At 30.6% G+C, this 22,309-nt stretch overlaps 1 protein-coding gene and 1 non-coding gene across 2 annotated transcripts in view; both read right to left on the reverse strand.

Moving 5' to 3' along the window:
• LOC145268282 (cAMP-regulated phosphoprotein 19-like) overlaps window positions 1-22,079 on the reverse strand; it is a 56,677-nt gene extending 34,598 nt beyond the window's left edge. The window contains exon 1 of the mRNA XM_080123690.1: window positions 21,763-22,079. Within this exon, the coding sequence (XP_079979816.1) occupies window positions 21,763-21,864 (102 nt within the window). The 5' untranslated portion in view covers window positions 21,865-22,079. The remainder of the gene's footprint in view (window positions 1-21,762) is intronic.
• LOC145274150 (U2 spliceosomal RNA) lies at window positions 4,892-5,079 on the reverse strand. Its single transcript, XR_013866602.1, has one exon. It is a non-coding gene; the product is annotated as a U2 spliceosomal RNA (small nuclear RNA).
• Window positions 22,080-22,309: the final 230 nt, after the last annotated feature.

Raw genomic sequence — 22,309 nt, forward strand, 5'->3', positions numbered from 1 at the left:
GGCATTTTTGATAAATTTGAAGATTTTGTTAAATTATTTTTTAATTACACTGTAGATTACTTCAAAATATAGTTATGTGCATGTGGCGCATAAATGGAAAAATTATTTCACTGTAAAAATCATTTTTTTTTTGTTTATTTAATAATTCCAGAGATGGTACTTCTACAGTTTATCGCCGAAAATGGAGACACCATTTATTTTTGGAGCGCATGTCGTTAAAATCCGAGGGAGAAATCAGTATTTTAAACTATGACCGAAGTTAGAAATAAATAACAAAAAAATTAAACTAGATATTAATTACTTCCGGAAAGAAGAAAGCGCCATTTAAAACCAAAACATTTATTGAAAAGTTTGTGTAAGAAAATATAATTTTAATTAAAACAACTTTAAAGGGCCAACAAAAAATTAATTTAAATGAAACCGAAAAATCATTATCTAGTTTACTTTTTTTGTTATTTATTTTATGCTTCGGTCATAGTTTAAAATACTGATTTCTTCCTTGGATTTTAACGACAGATACGAAAAAAAAAAAAAAAAATGGCGTCTTCATTTTCGGCGATAAACTGTAGAAGTACCCACGAGACCTATATGTTCTATCAGGTGTTTTTGATAAACTTGAACCGAGATATCTCAAGGTTGTGTTAGGTGTCAAAATCAACACCAGTGGAAATAAAGTTCAACTAGAAATTGCTCTGACTACAAGAAATCCAGTTGATTCATTTCCACTTCCAAAGCAACAAAAAAAAGTCCCTTAGTGAATCTGATGAACATTCAGATAACTCCTGCAGTTGTGATGAAGAACCATCTCCGGATATCTTCAGTTATGAGCATCAAGGACAATGGGTTGCTGTCGACTATGAAACCAACTTTTACATTGGCCAAGTCATTGAGGTTATATCTGCATCCAGTGCTGTAATAAATTTTTTTTATCGCAAACCAAAGGTAGAAAAGATTTTTTTCAAACTCCTTTGTCAGATGACACTGCCCAGGTAGAGTCAGCATTTGTTTACAGATGGGGTTTTGAGGTAATGCCAGTTTCAAATGATGGTAGGATTTAGAGTGTTCCTGATACCATAGCAGAAGCCTATGAAAGAATTCTGAGAGAAAATCAATAAGGAAAGGAATTGTAGTAAGACCTGCCTATAAAATATTATAAAATATCCTTTATGTTTTTTTTTTTTAAGTTGAAGTTTTTCAATGCTTGAAAAAAAAAAAAAAAAAGACTTGTGATTTTTTGTATAACAAATTTCTAAATCTTATTGTTGTCGGTCCTTTTTTGGTGAGTTTAAATTCCCCAAAGTAAAAATATTTCTGTGGCAAAAAGTTTTCTTATTAGAAACAAGGCAAACATTTTTTCAATTCCTCACCCAAAAAGTTGTCAAGTTTCAAGCTTCTACCTCCAATGGTTACATTTTTACACAATTTCAGTAACATACACTTTTGACTCTTTTTTTTTTTTTTTTTTTTTTTTTTTTTTTTAACCCTTTTTACCAATTTATAATTAAAAGAAAAAAAATTATCTTGATCTCTAATGTGTTATAAATCATACTAAGAAGATTCAATACATTAGCTATTAAAATGAAACTGATATGAACAGTCAAAGTTGGATTTCCGTGTCATATTTGCACCCCCCCCATTGGTAGTGGGATTTTGTCTATTGTTTAGGTTGGTTTCATCTAATAATTATTGCTTTCATTAGTATTAATTTTCATTTACCACAAGATGACATTACATTTATAAGGATTTTTCACTTGTTAGTAGCTTACATTTTTAGTTATATACTATGAAATTTGGCTTCTGGACCATGATAGCAAATTTTCAACTTTCCGACAAACTTTGAGCAATAATAACTTGATGGCTAATTGAGCTCCCAAAATAAATTTGGTACTTTTGTTTATGGTTTACAAAAATCTATATGACCACATTAATTTTTTTTTAGATACAGCGAAAATAAAAGTTTGGTTTGGGATACCTACTATTAATAATCTCTTAATAATAAATTGTGTGACCAAGTCAAATGTATTATTTTTTTATTTACCATTATTATGAAAATGTGTTCAAGTAAAATAAACAAAAAAATCCTGTTAAAATTTTTGTATTACAAACTTAAATCTACCAGAATGCATGTTTCTTTGTAGAAAAGTCAATCATTTTAATGTCTTGAAAAAAAAAAAAAAAAAAAAAAAAAAATCTCCCTTCAAAATTTAAAATGACTTTATATGTATTCAAACTATTGAAGAGAAAGTCATTTCTCATTTTAAAATTCTTAGCAAATCCTTGTTTTTTTTTTGTTTTTTTAAATAGGCGTCACCACTTATCAAGACAAAGAGGCCACTCAAGGATAAGGGTTAAAGAGTGTACAGTAGTCAAAAGGACAATATAGTAATCGATAGTAATGGAAGCTCGGTAAATTTGTTAACTTAAGTGTAACGGCTCATCAGAAACTTGTTCACATTGGACTTTAAGACAACCATATTATAGACAGCTAGAAAGCAGGAAAACGGAAGACAATTCCACAGGCGTGCAGTTCTAAGAAAGAAGCTTTGATCATGGAATCTACGTTTAGGTTTAGGCACAGATAAAGAGTGGGGGGAAATATTGATAGTGTTTTCAGCTAGATGAGTGTTTCTTGTGAAAGTATGGCGAGGAGGGGGGGACCATAGATTCTTGCTGTAGCTGCTCATTTGAACCTGAAATCATAAAAATTGGTAAGATGTATAGCAATAACATTGAATTCTCAAGAGTCTACAACAATTTTAAATGCCTGTACAAAAATGTCTGGAAACTTATTGAAGGCACCTTGTACAGTTTGTTCATTGAAATAATGGACCACACTTTCAAAAGTAAACATTTGAAGTTTTGTAATTTGGTTAGTTAGAGACGTTCTCTTATTCTTATAGAGATACTACCAGGTCTACCTGGCATTGCCTGGGGCTATGAAAAAAATAAATAGAAGTTGTGAAATAGTGTTAAGATATTGTTTTGCCAAAAAATGGTACAAAAATATGAAATAGCACATTAAAAAGAGATTATATTAATTATGTAATATTCAATATCTGCATGATCCAGGTAAAGAGCAATGTATCCGTCAGAGTGTCTGTAAAACCCACTCAAACATTCTCTGGTTATAGTTTGGATACCTTTAATCATCACTTGTATCAACTCGTTCTGTGACCTAACTGGCGATGATCTCACTTTCCTTTTAATCTTTGTGAAACTCAATTCTATGGGGTTCAAGAACAGCGAATATGGAAGCAGGAATAGGTGGGGGCCTGATCAGGTAACGTAGGTTCCAAATCAACCAGAAACTACCTGAATGTTTCAGCATTTATACTACCAATATATACCTTATAGTACAACACCCTTTCCCTTGAAACAGCTTGCAATAAGCTTAGGTTTCTTCACGGTTGTCATTGGGCTTATTCCTGATAGTGCTCTACCCCTTTGCTTCATCAACTGTAGGTCCAAACCTGATTCGTCTAAATATATTAATTAGATGCCTGGTTGCATGGGAGTTTTATATCTTAACTCCTGGGCATATTTAAACATCAACCTCTTTGTTTGCTCAGAGTTCCTTTCTGCCAGTATGGTTTGGATATTCTTTACTGTTTATTATTATAGGTAACGGAACATTGTACTCACGTGGATATTCTCAAACCGGGTAAGTAAATGGTTCCTTATCCCTGTTAATATTGTATTTGCCTGTTCCACTAGGAATACTATTTCTCTTCCTATTTCGCCCGTGATCACAGTTCTCTTATCAGACCTCTGCATTCTCTTGAGTTATGTCTGTTGCCGGTCTCTATATACCATTGCTTTGAGTAGCAGTGTTGGTTTGTGGTGTACAGGGTGACCCCCCCTCCAAAAAAAAAAACAAAAACAAAAGCTAAATGAAGGCCATCTAGAACATATGCTGTAGAATGGAGAAAAAAAGACCAAAGATCCTAGTGTTTTGATGTGATGTTTTGAATATAATAAACTAGTTATGACCAAAGTTTCATTTCATTCGGACAAAACACTAAGAAATGGGGCCTAATTAGAGTAGAGGTCACCCTGTATTTTCTTGTGCATTATTGCCGCTTGGGCTACTGCACATCATGACGCTTGCAACGGTACACTCTTGGCTTTCCTCAAGTGTCTGGCTACTTGACGGTAAGACTTTCTTGTGTAACACAATTTGAGCATTGTGAACCTTGCAATAAGTGAGATGCTGTTGAGCATTGGGTGTTAGCCCTGGGGTAGGTTCTGATGTAGTGGGTAAGACTAAGGTAACGTGGTCAGAATCTCTAGCCACATACTGGTTACTTTGTCTTGTTGGCAGTTGGGTAATATCAGGTACATTGAACATTTTAAATCAATTTGTATATTTTTTTTTTCTATTTTAAATTTTGAGAATAAATATTTGGCATATATTTAATTTAAATACTTTTGAAAGTTTGGTCTATATTTCGCTGAACAAACTGGAAAACATCATAAGCAAATATTTCTTTTAAATAGAATTAAAATAATTATTTATATTCACAGCACAATATCCTCGTTTTTTTTTTTCATACAAATAATTTTGCAATATCATACCAATATTTTTGCAAACATCTATAATTTGCGATTGTATTTTTAATGTTGCTCTCATTAAATATGGAATCTTCAATCTCCAGAAGAGTGCAGCTTATAAATGAATTTTACCAAATACTTTATCCACTAAACCCCTATAAACTGCTTTAGGAATTGCTAATTTGCATATTTATTTTTTTAAACAGTTTCTAATAAATTAATATTCTGTAATATAACATTTGTAGTTTGCATTGTCATTTTCTTATATATAAGAAATAGTTTCATTGTTAATAAAATGTCAGATGTTGCTATTTACTTCTTCCCCATAAGGGTAGATTTAAAAATTAAGTCGGTTTTTAATGTGGGGAAAATCCAGCTTCCCAAAAAGGGGCACTCTGAACAGGAACAAAAATAAAAATTGCCTCGGTTTAGAAGAATTTCTTCTCCACTGATCAAGGTCAGAAAAGGTGAAGTCTAGTATCAGAACAGATACTACACTTGTTCCTAGCCAAAAGGCCAAGAATGTCAGATGTTACTGAGATTTTGACAAAAGAAAAGAAACTGCATTAATCTATTATTGCATTATGTTTTAATGGGTATGGTTTGTGAAGTATCAATTCTCTTGTTATAAGACAGTCCTCCCAGGAATTACCTCCTCTTATTTAAGGGGGTGGAGCTAATTATCTCCGATATTATATTTTCCTTTATTATCTATGTGCGTGTATGGGAAGGTGTACTATCTATTCTGTTGTCATATCACCTCAGACAAACTCCTACTTTTGGATATGATGATACGAACACTACATTTCTGTGTAGTGTTCGTTCGTCATATGTTCTCAACCTTCTTTGGGGGTCAGTTTATTATATGTTTCTTTACCATGATACCATTTTCCCAGCATCACAAAAAATATGCATCCAAAGGAAGCATATTTTTGCTAGTTTATTATAAGAAAAGAAAATATAAACAATTTAACGGATTAGCTGGGATAAAGACTATGGATTCATAACATTTCTGAATCAGTGTTTAAGTAAACATAACATATCCAATATGACTGGAACTTGACAAAGCAGATTTTCATAATCTGTACATTGGTACATTTGTCCAATTCTAATATGTGAACATAATCATTGTAAAATTAAATAAATACAAACAACAATCATTTTCTATTCTTAATGATTAAAGTCACAACTAAATAGGGAATGATTATATCAAATCAAAAAAATGGAAATTTGTCAACATTCCTCCAAATTTTAGCCAGCTGTAATCATCAAAACACGACAATCTTGAAAACTGTGGTCACCAAGTTCAAGCAGTTCAGAAAAAAATGTTTATTAAAGATTCTCCATGAACTGGAATATGTGAGAAAATTTAGCCTAAAAATAAATAATCGCCTTTTCTTCAATAAAATTCCATCCAGACATGATAGAGCCACAAAAATTTGCACAAGAAAGGTTTTGAACGCAAATAAAACAAAAATATTTATATAAATTAAACAGATGTATGTCTGTGCATAAACTAAACTCTAAACTACTCGTCACATAACACTGACATTAACAGGAAATAGTAATTAGACACCAAGGATGGTGTTTATAACAAGTAAAATCTTTGTTTGGATGAAACACACATACAGACATATGAGCAAGTTAAAATGCAAAATGTTCATTTCAACTTGCCGACATCTTTACTTCTTTCTGCATATGCCCAAATTCAGTTCATTTCTTCAAGTTGTTTAATATTAAATCTTTCTTATCTATCTCTTGATAGCTAAATTAGTAGGAGATGTGGCTAGAGCACTAAATGTTTTGGTTTCGATTCTAGCTGATGGCACCAAAGTCATTTTTTTTTAACTTTTGGAATCAGTACTATATTAGGTACAATATTCAATAGAGAATTGGCTCAGTAATAAATATGAAATCTGGATTCAAATATATTTGAGCATATTTTACAACCGGTAAGACCCCCCCCCTCATTATATAAATAAGTCAGAAATCAACCATTTCTGAGCTATATAACTATTTAAGGTCATTTTAACATATGAGAAATAGTTTAAAAATGTGGCACTATAAGTTAAATATAAGCGTATTCTGTTAGTGTTTCCCCTACTACAATCGTGAATGGAATCGAAAATGTCTTGTTCTTTCATCGTTGGCCCACAAAATATCAAAAATGGCATTTTGTCCAGTTATTATAGACTTCATGTTTAACCAAGACAAACTTCAAATTTTTAAAATTTTATTTACTACTGATTTATCAAAAGCTAATTGTTAATGAGATAGTGTCAGTTGAATGATGAATATTATGAGAGGATTGAAAATAATGAAATGAATTAAATTTGAAGAACTTATTAGAATAGTTTATGACAATTATTCATTAACATTATATTTGGAGATGATCCTGTAATGTTGTAGACGTTAGGGAATCAATCTTGTGACATGTTTACAGATAAAAATTGTTGAAATTCCACTTAATGTTAGACACATAGTGGAAGAAAGAAAAGTGCTTTGCAATTTTAAAAATTTTAAAACAAACAAACTGGAAAAAAATAGAAATACAATAAACGAAAAATAAACCTACTGTAGATTTACTGAATATATCAGTTAAAGTTCTAGATTCCGTATTAGAAGCATCGATTAGAGTTTCAAATGAATACATATGTACCATATACATTTGAAAAACCAAATCATGACGCAATGTTAATTCAACACCTTGGCAAGAAAAGGAAAAAAAAAATACAAAAGAAAATGTACAAAATTCTAAAGATGAAGCATTGTTTCGAAATATTAATTTTAAACAATAGTCATGATTTGGGCTTTCAAATGTATATAATACATATTCATTTTGTACTGAATATATTTTTTATTTTACTATGAAAATTAAAATTTACTATATATTTATATTTATGGGTCTTATACACTTTTGTTAACACGCTATTTTTTAAAATAGTATTCAAGTTAAATTCAAGTTTTACAATTTTTTTTATTAAATTATTAGGTGAAAGTACAGAATAATTACAAAACACCCTACCTATGTTAAAAATGGCTTTCTAAACATTTCAGGATGGTAACATAAGTGCATAAGTACCATATTTATTTTTAAGAAAAGTTGCATTTAGTATGGTTTTACTTTTATTATTTTGCAATTTTTTTTTAAAAGTTGGGTTTTTTTTTTTCCAAAAAAAAGATGTTTTTTTTTAACTGTATTGTGAAAGTACAGGTTTTTTTCTTCAAGAAAACTTACATTTGTTTTTGTTTTTTTAAGAAAATTAGCAGTAAACGTTTATTTTTCTTTTTGTAAATAGTTTTTTTATAAGAAAAGATCAATAATTTTTAGGAAAACCATAAATTGTTAGGTGAAAGTACAGAAAAGTTGTTTTTCAAGAAAATTTACAATTATTTTTTGTCAACAAATGTTAAAAAATATAAAACAGACCCCTTCCCCATCACTCCAAAAATGTCAAAATTACATTTTTTATACAAAAAAAACAAAAACAAATGTTGATTTGGTGTTTCAACATTTGAACAACACTCTGCTTAATCAGTAGATTGCCAGTCGAGTCAGAGCCATAAATGACGGAAAATCTGGAGGATCCAAATCAAATTCTGCAAGAGTACCAATGATGTTAATAAAGTTCCAAATTATGAGAACTATGATTTATGCAAAACATTAAAAAGATTCAATACAAGTTTGTAAATATTTAGTAATCAAAGAATATGCTTGAAATGTCTCCGCATAGTCAAACAACAATCGTCAAAACAAAGCTTGAAAAAGTTATGTAGATGTACATGAATTCTGAACCAAATAAATATGGATTAATTCGAAGAAACTAATTGTGTCAAAACAAATAAGGTACAAAAGAAAAGAGCAGAACTGGAAGGACAACACAATACCATGAGAGCAAAACTAAAAGCTTTGGAACTTGAAAAGATACAAATTCTCACACTAGCTCTTGATAAATGGTCACTAAAGAACTATTCTAAACAATTATTTCTGAATTTTTTAGATGAGGATTGATAATTTTTTATTATTTGTATTACTCAGACTACTGTTCTCATCTTCAGTGTTATTTTCACAATGTTTTGGCTGATGTAACTGACCTTCAGGTTGCAAAGACTATGCTGTAATGGATGAAGTATTAGGTAAATTCAACTCTAAGTTTAACTATTCTGAAGGTTGAAGGCTAAATCTTCAATGCAGGTGGTATAATTTCAAATTATATAAACTTTCTATCCAATCATGGCTGATAGAACAAGAGCATGCTACGGAGGCCACCTGTTAAGGAGAGGTGCGGGCGGTCACTGTATCCAGACAAACAAAAAGAACACAATGGAAATCCCAGGCGATCAAAGGAACAACGGGTCAATCCCAGGAAAGGTGACCTGGGCTGCATCCAGGCAAGCAGGAAGGAAGGAAACAATGGGCATTCTGGGCAATCGAAGAAACAATGAGTCAGTTTCAGGAAAGGTGACCTAAGCTATATCCAGGCAAACAAAAAGAGAAACGATGGGAAATCCCGGGATTTTGAACGACCTAGACCCATGATGTCAATCGATCATGGGTCAGACCAAAACTAGCAAAAGTGCAATAAACAAGCTGGCGAGAAAAAGGTTAATAGGTCAAAGTGATACCAATAAAAAGAGGAGAGAGAGAAAGACAGTGAGACAGACAGACAGAAGCGAGATACAGAATTCTGCGATCCACCTTCTGCCACTAAACTCCACCGCCATCATTTGTTGAAGTGTATATAAAAATAAACAAAGTCTTTATTATAAAGAAAAGTGTCTCGTAGTCTTTTTAAATGAAATAACTGTTCATTTTATATAGCCTAGATGATTACAAGCCAGATTTATGTAACACACCAAGAGTAAATCTATATCTCAGTGACCATGATGCTACCCCTGTGGATTAAATAAAGGGTTCCATTTGAAATTCTGTGCAAATTTCTAAGTTTGACAAGATACACCTGAAGCAGGTTGGAGGTTACAATCTACCAAAATGTGAAAATAAGTCACAAGGAGAGCAGTAATCGAAAAAAAAATCCAGTCTGAACGATGTCATGGTATAAATTGCTCAAAAATTCAAAGAGAATGTTGGCATAATGGCTAATCTTGCGAAAAGATAAAAACTATTCTCCAAGAAATGATTGATCTTTTAAACTTTTATAAAGCTAATGAGATCACTTGCCAAATGCTTAGCAAGAAGGATCATGTCAGTATCTGTAACAGTCTAGAAGCAAAAATCATTCGTTCTCTATAATCTAAAAAATGTACAGCTAATTTAAGGAAAAACATGATGCTATTGATTAGGATATCACATACAAATATCTTAAAAACAAAACTGTGATGCCAATAGTAAAAATACATGATGCACTGTTGGGAAAATTGTTAATTTGAAGAAATTTCATAAGCTTAATGGTCATGACATGGATGAATATGAAGAGTTACACTACCATCAATGGGACACTACTGATATATAGAGTTTAAGAAAGAATTACTGAAAGAAACTGAGGTGCTTGTGTTATTTTGTAGAGAATTACCAGTTTTATTTTTTATACAAGATGAAATTCAAAAGCAATATGGATTTCATCCTGGAAGAACAGCTGATGTGCTGACTGTAATATCACACATAATCAGTGAATTTATTGATCAGCTTTATTTCTACAGCAGTAGCTCTGAATATATAAAAAGCCTTTGATAGAGTTTTACAGATTTATTTCACAAGCTAGCTAGTTATGGAATATCTGGAAATTTCTTCTGAACTATTAAATCCTTTCTCTTTGATAGATTTATAAAAGTTATTGATGGGCAGTAATCTTAATGCATATAATATCAAAGCTGCAGTTTCCCAAGGATCCATTCTTAGCCCAAACCTCTTTCTGAACTTCAATGATATCCCAAATCACATTCTAAGATCATTTGTTAGCATTTATACAAATGGTAACCATTAATGACAACACTTTGAAGAGCGTTGATGATCATAAGCTTTTAGATTTCTCTTCCAACTTGAAACATATGATTCAAAAAGGGAAAAATTAGCTGGTTGATTTTAATACTTCTAAAACCAAGCTTTTCTTTTTTTTACCACCAACACTCAGATCCTTACTTTGCTCCAATTGAAATGAATGATAAAGAAAAAAAAGCAATGAGAATATTATGGTAGGTAAATAAATTTAAAGTAAAAGTGGTATTATATCATGATCGACGTTGTTGAGTATATTTATGATTATGTTGACATCAAGAAGAGAGTATTTCCATGCATCTGTGAGAACTTTCAACAAAAAGAAACAGCGGATTTTGAAGAGAATATTATATATGTACTTGTTAATGGACAAATTTTATTAAAAAAAAAAAAAAAAATGGAATTACCCGGCACTGCCATGGTAGAGTGCTTCAAGAAAACAGTTCTTATTTAGAGTTCAACCTAATAAGAAAAAAAGAACTACAGGAAAATCTTTATGGTGTATGTACCTGCCACGGAAGAAAATATCATATTCCAAAAAATCATGTAAATTAACCAAGTAGATTTAAACTGATTAATACAAAATCAGTAGCATTACAAAGCTGATCTTGCAAGTTTAAATTATTGTGGACTTATCTGCCTGTTTTTTTTTTTCAAGATGGTGACGCTTTCTGCTTACTCATAAAATTTGATTTTATTAATTAAAAATAAAACTACTATTTATTTTTGGAATATGACATCTTCGTTGCGTAAAGATATTTCTGTATATATATTTTTTTAATTAGGTTGAATTAAGAACCGAGAAAACAAATAAAAAATATTGTCATGTTTAAATTTTTTCTAATATGATTAAAAACACACACACAAAAAAAAAAAATTCCTCATTTTTTATTCCAATAAATATTTGAGTAAAAAAAAATCAATATGTATTTATCAAAGTACTGTGTAGGTGAGAAAAACGCACAAGATGTGATATTTCCAGACACATTTGTGCCATTTTTGAAATGTCATAACTATATGGGAGTAATAATATCTAGAAAATCTCAGGTTTGACGACCACTTGTCTTATGTATTGAACAGGGTTAATAGGGAGCTTTACATGTTGCGTATCCTAAGCTACAAAATTACTCATGAATGGCATTTGTTAACTAGGCTTTACAAGTCAATAATTCATCCCCACTTGGAATATGGGACCCTAGTGTTCGCCAGAATTGGCAGGGTGTTCCGATTCTTTTGAGCATCTACAGCATTGTGGTATCAGATATATATCCCTTGCCGTGACTATTCCTTCTGGAGCATTAAGGCAGGTTGATTTGCAACGTTTTTCAGAAAATCAACATGGCACTGGTGATGATAGTTGGGATTTGATGTGATAAGAACATATACCAAAAATTAGATTCCTATCTTGAACAGAAAATTGAGCATTTAATTTTAAAAATTGTGTAGAAAAATGCTGAGAAATCCTTCATTTTCATAGCATCTTACACAACACTGACTTTGAAATTTCACTATTTTTATAAAAAATCCAATTAAAATTGATATATTTATATGAAATACATTGAAAGAAAAATAAATACATGAATTATAATTTTAATTATGAATCACAACTAGCAAGATATCAACTTTTACTGCATTGATTAAACAAAAATTGTAAAAAAAGCTAATTAGCAACTAAGTCTTTTAAATTTCACAATCTAAAAAGATATGTGGAGATGTATTACACAATACTGTAATTCTGTAACTTGATACAAATTACAGAACCATGTATTTTAATTTTTTTTTATTAAACCCAATAATATAAACTGTTATAATAGAACTAAATTATTCTGTATAATTTCTTTTCAAGAAAAATGAAGGTCTAATTTGCTGGCATGATGACTTTATTTATAATAATGTATCTATATCTTGCTTCCTGCCCATATACAACTTTAAAAAAAAAAAATCAGTGTTTGGTTGCAAAATTTATAGCAGTAATCTTTTTCAGTCTTTTTTTTTTTTTTTTGAGTTGTTCACCATTTCTGGAAAAAACAACACAAAAAATTATTTGAAAACACTTATTTTTTTATATTTTTGTGATGAAATATGAATAAAACTGACTATTGTTTGGGTAAATTGAGAAAACTAATAAAATTTAATGGATAAATATTTATTTACCCAATGGACGAAATTCTTTGAATGCCCTCTTCTCTCACATCCAATTCATCTGAGTTTATCATCGATATTATATTTTCCGGAAGTAGTGCAAAAGTCCTATATTTTAAACTGTTTAAAATTAATTTGGATTTCAGTTAACTGTTTTGTTCTCTGAATCATATTAAAATATACTGTTGGTTAAAAAAATTGTCGATTTTGATCTCAAACCAACTAACTGCATACACTTGGATGATAAATTTGACCAGAATGTCTCATCAGTGTTTGAGGATAGACACCTCTGGTCCATAAACACAAACACCTTGTGGCTTATGTTAGCCATCTTGCTTGATTCAAGGACCCAATTTTCTAAGCTGCATATCTTAGTTTAACTTCGAGAAATAACAGCATATTCTCAAAAAGTAGTCTCTGGTCTTCACACTTAAATCATTTGTTTCTTCTGCTGTCAGATAATGATGATCAGGAGGGACATTATTTTTTTAGAATTCTACTTGAGGCAAATCTTGATAATTATTGATACAAATTTTCCCCAAAGGACCAGTAAATGTTGTTAGACTTTTTTTTGTTCCATCAATTAATTTAAAAATTGCTCTAAATGGCAGTTCTAGTGGAACCTGAATTTCACCTCCTTGTTAGCAGGACAAGTGCAGACAATGTGCCTTTTTGACAATTTCCTGTCTTGCACTTTACTACAAATTCATCACATCTCAAGTCAGGAAGTTTACAGCTACAAGAAAACATATCAAACAATCTGTCTTGCAGTTCCTTCATTTTTTTTCACTTTGGTTGCTGCAAGAGATTTCCTGTCAATGTTTGGCCCCCTTATAGCAAAATATATTGACATTCTGTCCTATATAACGTTCCCCTAACAAGGGTAATTTGTGGATTAACTACTTGCCAAATACTAATTCCTTAGCAATTAACATAGAAATCTCACTATTTTTTAAGTGGGGATAACTGTTTTCGAGGAAATAACTAAACTGGATGACTTGTCGTGAAGTTGGAGGTGCTATTTCATCCAAACGATAAGGTGGACCAGCAAATTTTGTGAACCACGGAATAAAACTGAACGTTGTGCTTTTACTGACATTTTAATCTGAAAAGTAAAATAAATAAATGGATTATAACTGAAGGAAACTGTTTTAGGCTATCTTCCAGTTACATATGTAAAAAAATAAGCGCTAGTTATAAGAAATAATGAAAAACTTTGTAGAGTTACATTAGATGTATTGAAGAGTGAGGACAAAACCAAATCAGAGGCATAGTAGTGTTTAGTTTAGACATTTTTAGCAGATTTTAGCTCCTCCTTTGATAATATGAATTTACTCATAAAGAGATCCATTCTTGCTGTAGCTGTGCCATTTTAAACGAGTGTTTAGAGTTTGAAAAACCAGTGCTTTTGCATCTGTTACCATGCTATTTTTAATAGTATTTTCAAGTTAAATTTAATTTTTATGAAATTTCTGTTTATTAAATTTTTAGGTGAAAGTACAGAATAGTTACAACACAACCTATCTTCCCCATGTTAAGAATGGTTTTCTAAATAATAAAGTTATTTTAGCACAATAACATAGATGCACAAATAAGGAAAATCTTTAAAGCAATTTCCTTATTTACTTGTATTAATTTTTGTGTGTTATCTGATTTTAAAACTATAATTTTAGAAGAAAAATACTGCTTAAAAACAATTACTCTCTGAAAATAAAAGAAATAAAAATTTGATACTATTTTTCTGCAAAGTATTTTCTATTAAGTAGAAAAACTTGAAAATTTACGTGGTCATGTTCTGTAAAGAATGTGTAGAATAAAATTGTATGGACTATTTATTTTTAAATATAAAACTGGAGTATTACCATATTTTAATAAAAATTTCAAATAGAATTTGATGTGAAATATTAGGTTGGTTAAAAAATAATGTCATTTGTTGACGTTCATTTGAACATTAAAAAACACCATTATTTTTTAACTAACCTAATAGAAAAACAAATAAAACAAAAGATAAAACGAATGTTTAAATTCCCTGCAGATACTTGAAATATAATAATATATATTTTAAACAAGTCTTTTGTTTTTCCTTTTGAAATAATTAAGCCTAAATTGTCAGGTTTTTAAATTAAATAACAAACGTTAATTTTCAATATCAATAACAAGCGTAAATCTAAAATGTTCCCACCTCAAAAAAGTTCCTGAAATGAAAAAGAAAACTTTGGTCGCTATTATTTAAAAAAAACATAACTTTGCCTTTACAGTTAATATTTATTTTATTAATTCGTTATCCTCACTCATTTTATTTAAAAATGTAGTTTAAAATTCCATTTTTGTAACAGTACGGTTTATTTTGATGACGAGACGTTCTGGCCAATTCACCGAAAAACTTTTAATAGCTTCAATTTTTCAACTTTTAAAGTCATTTCCTCAAGCAAAGATAATGATTTTGAAAAAAAATATTTCATGTAACTCTTTTCTATGTCAAACCTCAACTATCATCACCATTGCCTCGCCGGGGTTCCAAAATCGACCTACCCTACTGGAGCATATGATCTACTTGGATTAGATCTGCTGTCTACTTACCGGAATGTGATAGTTGCATCTGTTGCTGACAGATTATTTCATGGTTCTTGCTCCAATGTAATACTTAAATACTATCCTGCACTGCAGCTAAACAGACCAAACCTGCGACAATATACATTCACATTAGACGCTCTACATAATCACACAGGTGTTTACTCAGGGATGCATAGCGATCTCCTTTTGCATTGTGTTCTGCATTTCTAAACATGCTGGCCCGGAACTGTATGAATGAACATGTATCATTGTCACCTTTTTAGCTAGGTAGCCTCTGTCTATTGCTAACAGTTATTACTACGGCTTAATAAAGAGGGGAAACTAATGTAATCAGTCATTACTTTCATTTTTGTTAATTTATTTTCCTGTTTTAATTTCCTCAGAAAATACATAAAAGCATATTTTTGGCAGTAAATGGATGTTAAAATTTAAACTGGATAAATACTTTTCTTTTAACTTTTAAAAGAAATAAAATAAGGCAAAACTAAATTGAATTTTTCAAAATCTAAACATGATTATAGTTTTAATTATTTTTCTCTAACTCCTCCATCCGACAATATTCACAAACCACAAAGATGCAGTTTATATATATATATATATATATATATATATATAAACACGAAAAAAAAAGGGGGGGGGGTTAAACGAATAAAATCTATTAAAATCCATTATTCTTGAGCAACTTTTTTTTTCCCCCAGAAAGATAAAAGCCTGAATTTTATCATATGAAAAGCAGAATATAAAACTTTCTGCTTTTTTAAACAGAACTTTAAATTTTTAAATCTTAAAAAAAAAAAAAAAAACATTCACCACCACATTTTTGTCTCAATGGATAAAACATTTGAATATCTTTAAAAGGTTTTTGAACCAATTAATTTTTTTGGTCTAAAATAAGATTTAGGATTATTTGCTATAAGAATATGCAAAAATAGTAACTTTTATCTCACTATAAATTTTGAGTGGTGAAATTAGAAAATCTTAAATTTGATGGTAGTTTGGAAGAAACTATGATAGCTTTAAAAAAAACAATAAGCTCATTTAGTCCTGTAAATTCTCATATATTTTTAACGTTTGTTTTGACAATTAAGTGAAAAATTAACTTGATAAGGGTTTAATTCTTTTTTCATAAACAATATGTTGCCTCCGTTGCCTACATAACCCCCAAAGTTAAGCAATAATGAGGCTGGCCAGTACCAGATAGGTGACCATTTTGGGAATGCTAGGCGCTGTATGTGTTGGAGACAACTCCTGTATCTAATATCACATTTGGTCATCTTGACTGTCTTGCCATCAGGACCAAGTGTTTCTGGATGAGAGTGTGGTAGATGCAAGTCCTCCACACTTTAAACTAAGTGAAAGTCACAGCAAAAAGGAAAAGGAGGAGATAACTGTGTGTAAATACAAACATCTGTGTGTAGGCCTTATGGTCTACCATAGGTGAGGCAATATCATGTAACAAATTGCCAAAAGAAATCATATTTTTAGCAAAAAGTGCAGTTATTTATCAATTTTTTCTTTAATAATTTTCTTTTAGTGGGCCCAATATTGCTAATATATGATTAAATAGGAAATGCTTTGAAGAATCGATACCAAAAAAAGAAAAGAAACAAATAAATAATTGCGCATTTTGCTAAAAATGCGATAATTTCTTTCAGCAATTTCTTGTTTATTCACCGATAGTAACCTAACAGTGATACTAGATGCAGTTGTTTTCAAGACATACGACAACTAGCATTCCCAAAATGGTCACCCATCTAGTACTGGCCAGCCGCATGCATCATTGCTTAACTTTGGGGTTACGTAGGCAACAATATTGCTTATGAAAAAAGAATTAAACCCTTCACTTAATCGTCAAATCAAACTTTAAAAATACATAGCTACATATAATTTAGTCCCCTACAGACCTCCATACTTAATTTTAAACTCATTAAATTTTTTAAATTTTGCTACGCAAATCTATAGTGATATAAAAAGTTGGAATTATTTGAAATTCAACTTATATTAAAATATTTTGCATATTCTTATAACAAATAATCCTAAATCTTATTTTAGAAAAAAAAAAAAAAAAAAAAATTGGTTAAAATATTTTAACGTTTTATCGATCGAGACAAAAATGACGGTGAATGGTGTGATTTTGGAAAAATTTTAAATTTAAAATTCTATTAAAAATATCAGAAAAAGTTTTATATTATTCTGCTTTTCATAAAATTCAGGCTTTTAGCTTTCTGGAAAAAAAAAGGTTGCTCAAGAATTATGGATTTTAATTGATTTTAAGTAAAAAAAACTTGGTTTTGGTCGTTCCAAATAATATGAATGGTATTGGAATTGTTTACTAAACCAAATTATTTTTAAATAGTATTTTGAAAGTTGAATTTATTATATTTCTTTTTTAATTAATGATTTTAATTTGACAAATCTTTTTTTTTCATATTTTCACATACGATCAGATAATTTTATCCATATTACAAAATATTGTGACCACTTCTCGCGTTGCCAAAGAACTAAAACGATCTTTCAAATAAATTCATCGCAATGCATTTCCATTTCTTCATAAACAGACATTTGTAATCGTTTTGTTAATAGTTAAAAAGCAAAAATAGAACAAAAAGGTCAATGTGCAGCAGTGCAGCACAGCAATGGTTGTCCAACCTGCAAAGGGTGTTTATTCCGAAAGCTGTTCTTAACATGGGGAGGTTGAAAAGAAAATGCCTTTCAGTATAAACACCTCCCAACCTCCATGTTAAGAACGGCTATCGAAATAAACACCCTTTGCAGGTTGGACAACCAGTGCACATTGACCGAACGAAATACTTTGTAACTCTTCGAACTTTGCTTCAAAATGTAAACTTAAAATCATTAAAATATATGGCACTTCTGCAGTTTGCTGAAAACTTATGCAGAATACAGACTATACTATTTATCTTAGTATTTTCAAGTTGAATTCAATTTTTACGGTATCTTTTTACGACCTGCCCCAACGTAGCATAAACACCCAACTACCCCATGTTAAGAACGGTTTTCAGAATAAACACCTTCCCAACCTCCCCATGTTAAAAACGACTTTCGAGGTGGGGGGGGGGGTTATTCCGAAACCAGTTCTTAATATGGGGAGGTTGGAGTGTTTATAATACGCTGGGGCACGTCGTAAAAATTTACCCTTTTTTTCTTTAAATTGTTAGAAAGTACAGAATTACAAAACGCCCCCACGGCCCCACAGTCCCACACTGCTATTTCAGCACGATCCGTATTCAGCATACGTATTCTTAATACGAGGACGGGGAAGAGGGGGGGGGGGCTCTGTTAACTATTTTGTACTTTCACCTAGCATTTTAATGTAACAAAATATTACCGTAAATTTCGAATATAACTTGAAAATCCGATCTAAAAAAATAACACCGTCCATAAACTGTGGAAGTACTAAAAAGACACCCGGATAACGCCAGTTATTTATACTGATAAAGACGAGTTTGATAAATGAAATCCCACGTCGTCACCATTTCTAGGTGAAATATTGTTTGGAGTTTTCCATTAAACCGAAAAGAATACGTCCGTCCGTCGTCGTGCACGTGATTCAGACACGAAATGGAAATCATTAAAAAGGAGACCCCCCCCCTTCCCGCTTTTATTTGTCATCCATTGTTGCATAGACACGAAATAAAAGATAAACATTGCGTAGACTTTAAAAAGATTATACCTAACATTTTTGAGAATTCATGTCCCGAAAGAGAGCAATAACTTAAACGGAGCGAAAATTGCATAAATTTTCATTTCTGAAGGTCGTTTTATGTTGTTGTTGGCAAAACTCAATTACATACGGAATTATTTTGATTAGATTTTGAAAATAAAATCCGATAAGATGTTTACTGGGTGATTGTTTAAAATTAAAATATAATAAATAACCACTTGATATGTTATTTTCAAAAATATGTATTGATATGGTTAACTCAAACATAATGCCAATTTCAACAATAATGCGCCTAATAAACCGTCACCTTTTATTTATTTTGGTATTATAAATTACACATTCCGCTCACTCACTACGTAAAAAAGAAAAAAACAAAAACATTTATTTTTAAGACAATTACGTGCGAACACTCTGAAAAATTTGGCAAAAAGAAAACAAAAGCGTTATTTTCGAGTTTAGGAATCAGTAGTTTTTGCATATAAATTTAACGTAAAATGATCTCTTATTTCTGAGCTATTCTAGCGTTTTAGGGCAATTAACCAACTTTCTATTTTCTGAAGATAAATTGTGCATTTTATTGGGTGGTGGTGGAGCTATATATATATATATTTTTTTATTCATGGTTTTACGAATTTGTCACTCAGGTTAATGGTAAAAAAAAAAAAAAAAAAAAATTACCTGCTTCAAAAAGTTAGAATTCATTTTACATTAAACGAAATTGACCCACCACACAAAATTCCAAAATTTAGTTGTTTTTCAGGTACACGTAATCGCCTAAAAAAGTAAAATCTCATTTTGGTGATAGTGCGATTCAATTGAGTTTAATCTACAAATTTCCTCTTTATTTCCAAGCTTTTTTATATGAAGCTAAAGAAATAAAAAATAAAAAAAAAACGAAAATAATGACTCCCGGGCAACGCCTTACAGTTGCAGCTGATTTATAATACTCAAGTGTAGGTAAAAAAAAAATGAGATTACCAGCACAAGCAGGTTTTAAATGAGGAATTAAATAACTAGACAATCGGATTTTCATTTCTAGTCTTTTTTTTTTTTTTTTTTTTTTTAGACTAACATTTATTAGATAATTACATTTTTATTAAATTTACATTTTTACAGTAATTACAAATTAGGATTAAGGGGGGGGGACAATAAAAGGCTCAAAGAACACATTTATTGGTTAGTTTATTTTCCTGTATCGAACACCTGTAAAAATTCAGTATTTTTTTTTTTTTTTATCGTTTAGCCTTATGCTACAAACAGAAAAATAAAAATTAGATTCTATTTTTTATTCATTTATTTTTTTTTTTTTTAACTATTATGTCACCACAATAAGAAAAAAAAAGTACTTGTGTAGTTTAAGGGCCGTGCTGAAATAACGTTATTATTTAGAAATTCATTCTTAAAAATAGGAAGGGAGCATTGAACCGAACCATTACTTAACGTAAAATGATCACCCACTTCTCGACAAGGGAGCGATATTTATCACCCAGTTCTATGGTGGAAAAACAAAAATGAATAAATAAACGATCATTTAACGCTTAAACTTTCATTCTGAAATCTAAAATTGTTTTTAACTTTAAAATTAATTTTCCAGGTTCAACATATAATCGCACATATTCCGTTGACAATGTGGGGGTAAAGAGTAACATTTTACCCAAAATTCATATCTTGAAGTGGTTATGTTTATTTGAATTAGTGACGTCAGAAAAAGCCGAGGATACAAATATTTTGACACAAGAAATAGTGGATGGGGATAATATTCAAATTTAACTTTACTAAAATAAATAAATGGAAAACATTTTCAGTTACCAAGTTGATTTTAAGGGGGTTAGATTGATTAAGCGTTTTTATTATTTTTAATAAGAGATACTTAGACTACCAGAATAATTAATTAAAAAAAAATGTACAGATTTGTAAAGTCATTAAAATTATGTTAATTAAAAAAAAAAAATAAACGTTTTGTGCTTATATAGATTAGACCCAATGGCTGCCCATATTGGCTCAGTGAATTTCAATGAGTTACAACAACCAAAAGGTGACCATACAAAATTAAATTTAAGTTATCATACGGACACAAAAAAATAAAATAAAGGTTTATTTACGTTGCAATTTTTATTTATTTTAATTATCACTGCTGCGAAAAAAAAAAATGTCGATTAGATAGCATTTGGGAGCTTTCCGCTTCAATTATTGCGGTTTAGTCTTATTAAAAAAAATAAAATAAAAAGACTAAGTCACGCGGACATTTGTTTTGTAAAAAATTGTTGCGTTTTACGCGGACAGGTTGTTTTTTTGTTGTTTTTTTTCGTTAGAAATAAAATGCAGAGCGTTTTTTTTTTTTCTTCTTTTTTTTGTTTCGTTACATGAACTAGGGTTTAATTTTGTATGGTCGCTTATTTTCCCCCGTAACTTATTTATTTTTACCGAACCAATATTGACAGCCATGGGGGTTGATCTGTACAAGCACCAAACGTTTTAACCTTTGCTAAAATTCGATCATGAATACCGTGTTTGATCATGTTTTTTTTTTTAGTTGTGTCAGATTGGAGGAAGTGTTTTTCTTTAACAAAAACGATCTAATCAAGAAATTAGGGGTGGAAAAAAAAATTATGTAAACATCGTAGGAAAACCGTTAATTCGGGATTTCAACTTTAAATTAATATTAAAAATAGCTATTTTTATTTTAAAAGTCTATATAAATATATCTGTAGTCTACATGTGTGCTTGACAACATAAGATTTTGTTAGTCGGTGGTATTCATGCTTTTTATTATTTTTTTTATTATTATTTTTTACTGTGAGTGAGAGAGAGGGGAAACCGTCCATCATGGTGATTATTCGTCTTCTTCACCTACCTGCGTTGGTTTTGGGCCACCTCCGGCCTCTTCCCGGACACTAGTGTCCACCCGAGACATCACGGCAGATGACACAGCTGTCACTCCCGATTCCGACGACATATCCCGTTATCCAGACCGTACAATATATGTTTGAGAAGGGAAGAGAACGAGCAAGAAGAGAATGTTTTTTTTTTTAATAGAGGTATTAGACACTTTGTGTCTAAGTAAGACTGTTTCTTTTTTTCTCTTCTTTTCCCCTCCTCCCAATATGGCCGCCAACAAAATAACACCCAGCTAATCAGAACGCAGATGGACATTCACTGCGTTATTACTTTGAATTGAAACGCGGTTAGATTTTACTAGCGTTCTTTTTCAATCCGCCTAAACGTATATGATCTCATTCAAGAAAAAAAGTCATATGATAAATATATTTTGTCTTTTTAACTGTGTAAATAATAATTATAGATAAAAAATATTATTACTTGGACAAATACCAAAACAAGTATACATTATTCTATTAAAAGTGAACTGAAACTCTTTAACTAGCTTCGTATTTTTAGCCTCC

This window comes from Euprymna scolopes, chromosome 4 (assembly GCF_053919585.1).
Source record: "Euprymna scolopes isolate OS-2025 chromosome 4, ASM5391958v1, whole genome shotgun sequence".
NCBI classification, from domain to species: Eukaryota; Metazoa; Mollusca; class Cephalopoda; order Sepiida; family Sepiolidae; genus Euprymna; species Euprymna scolopes.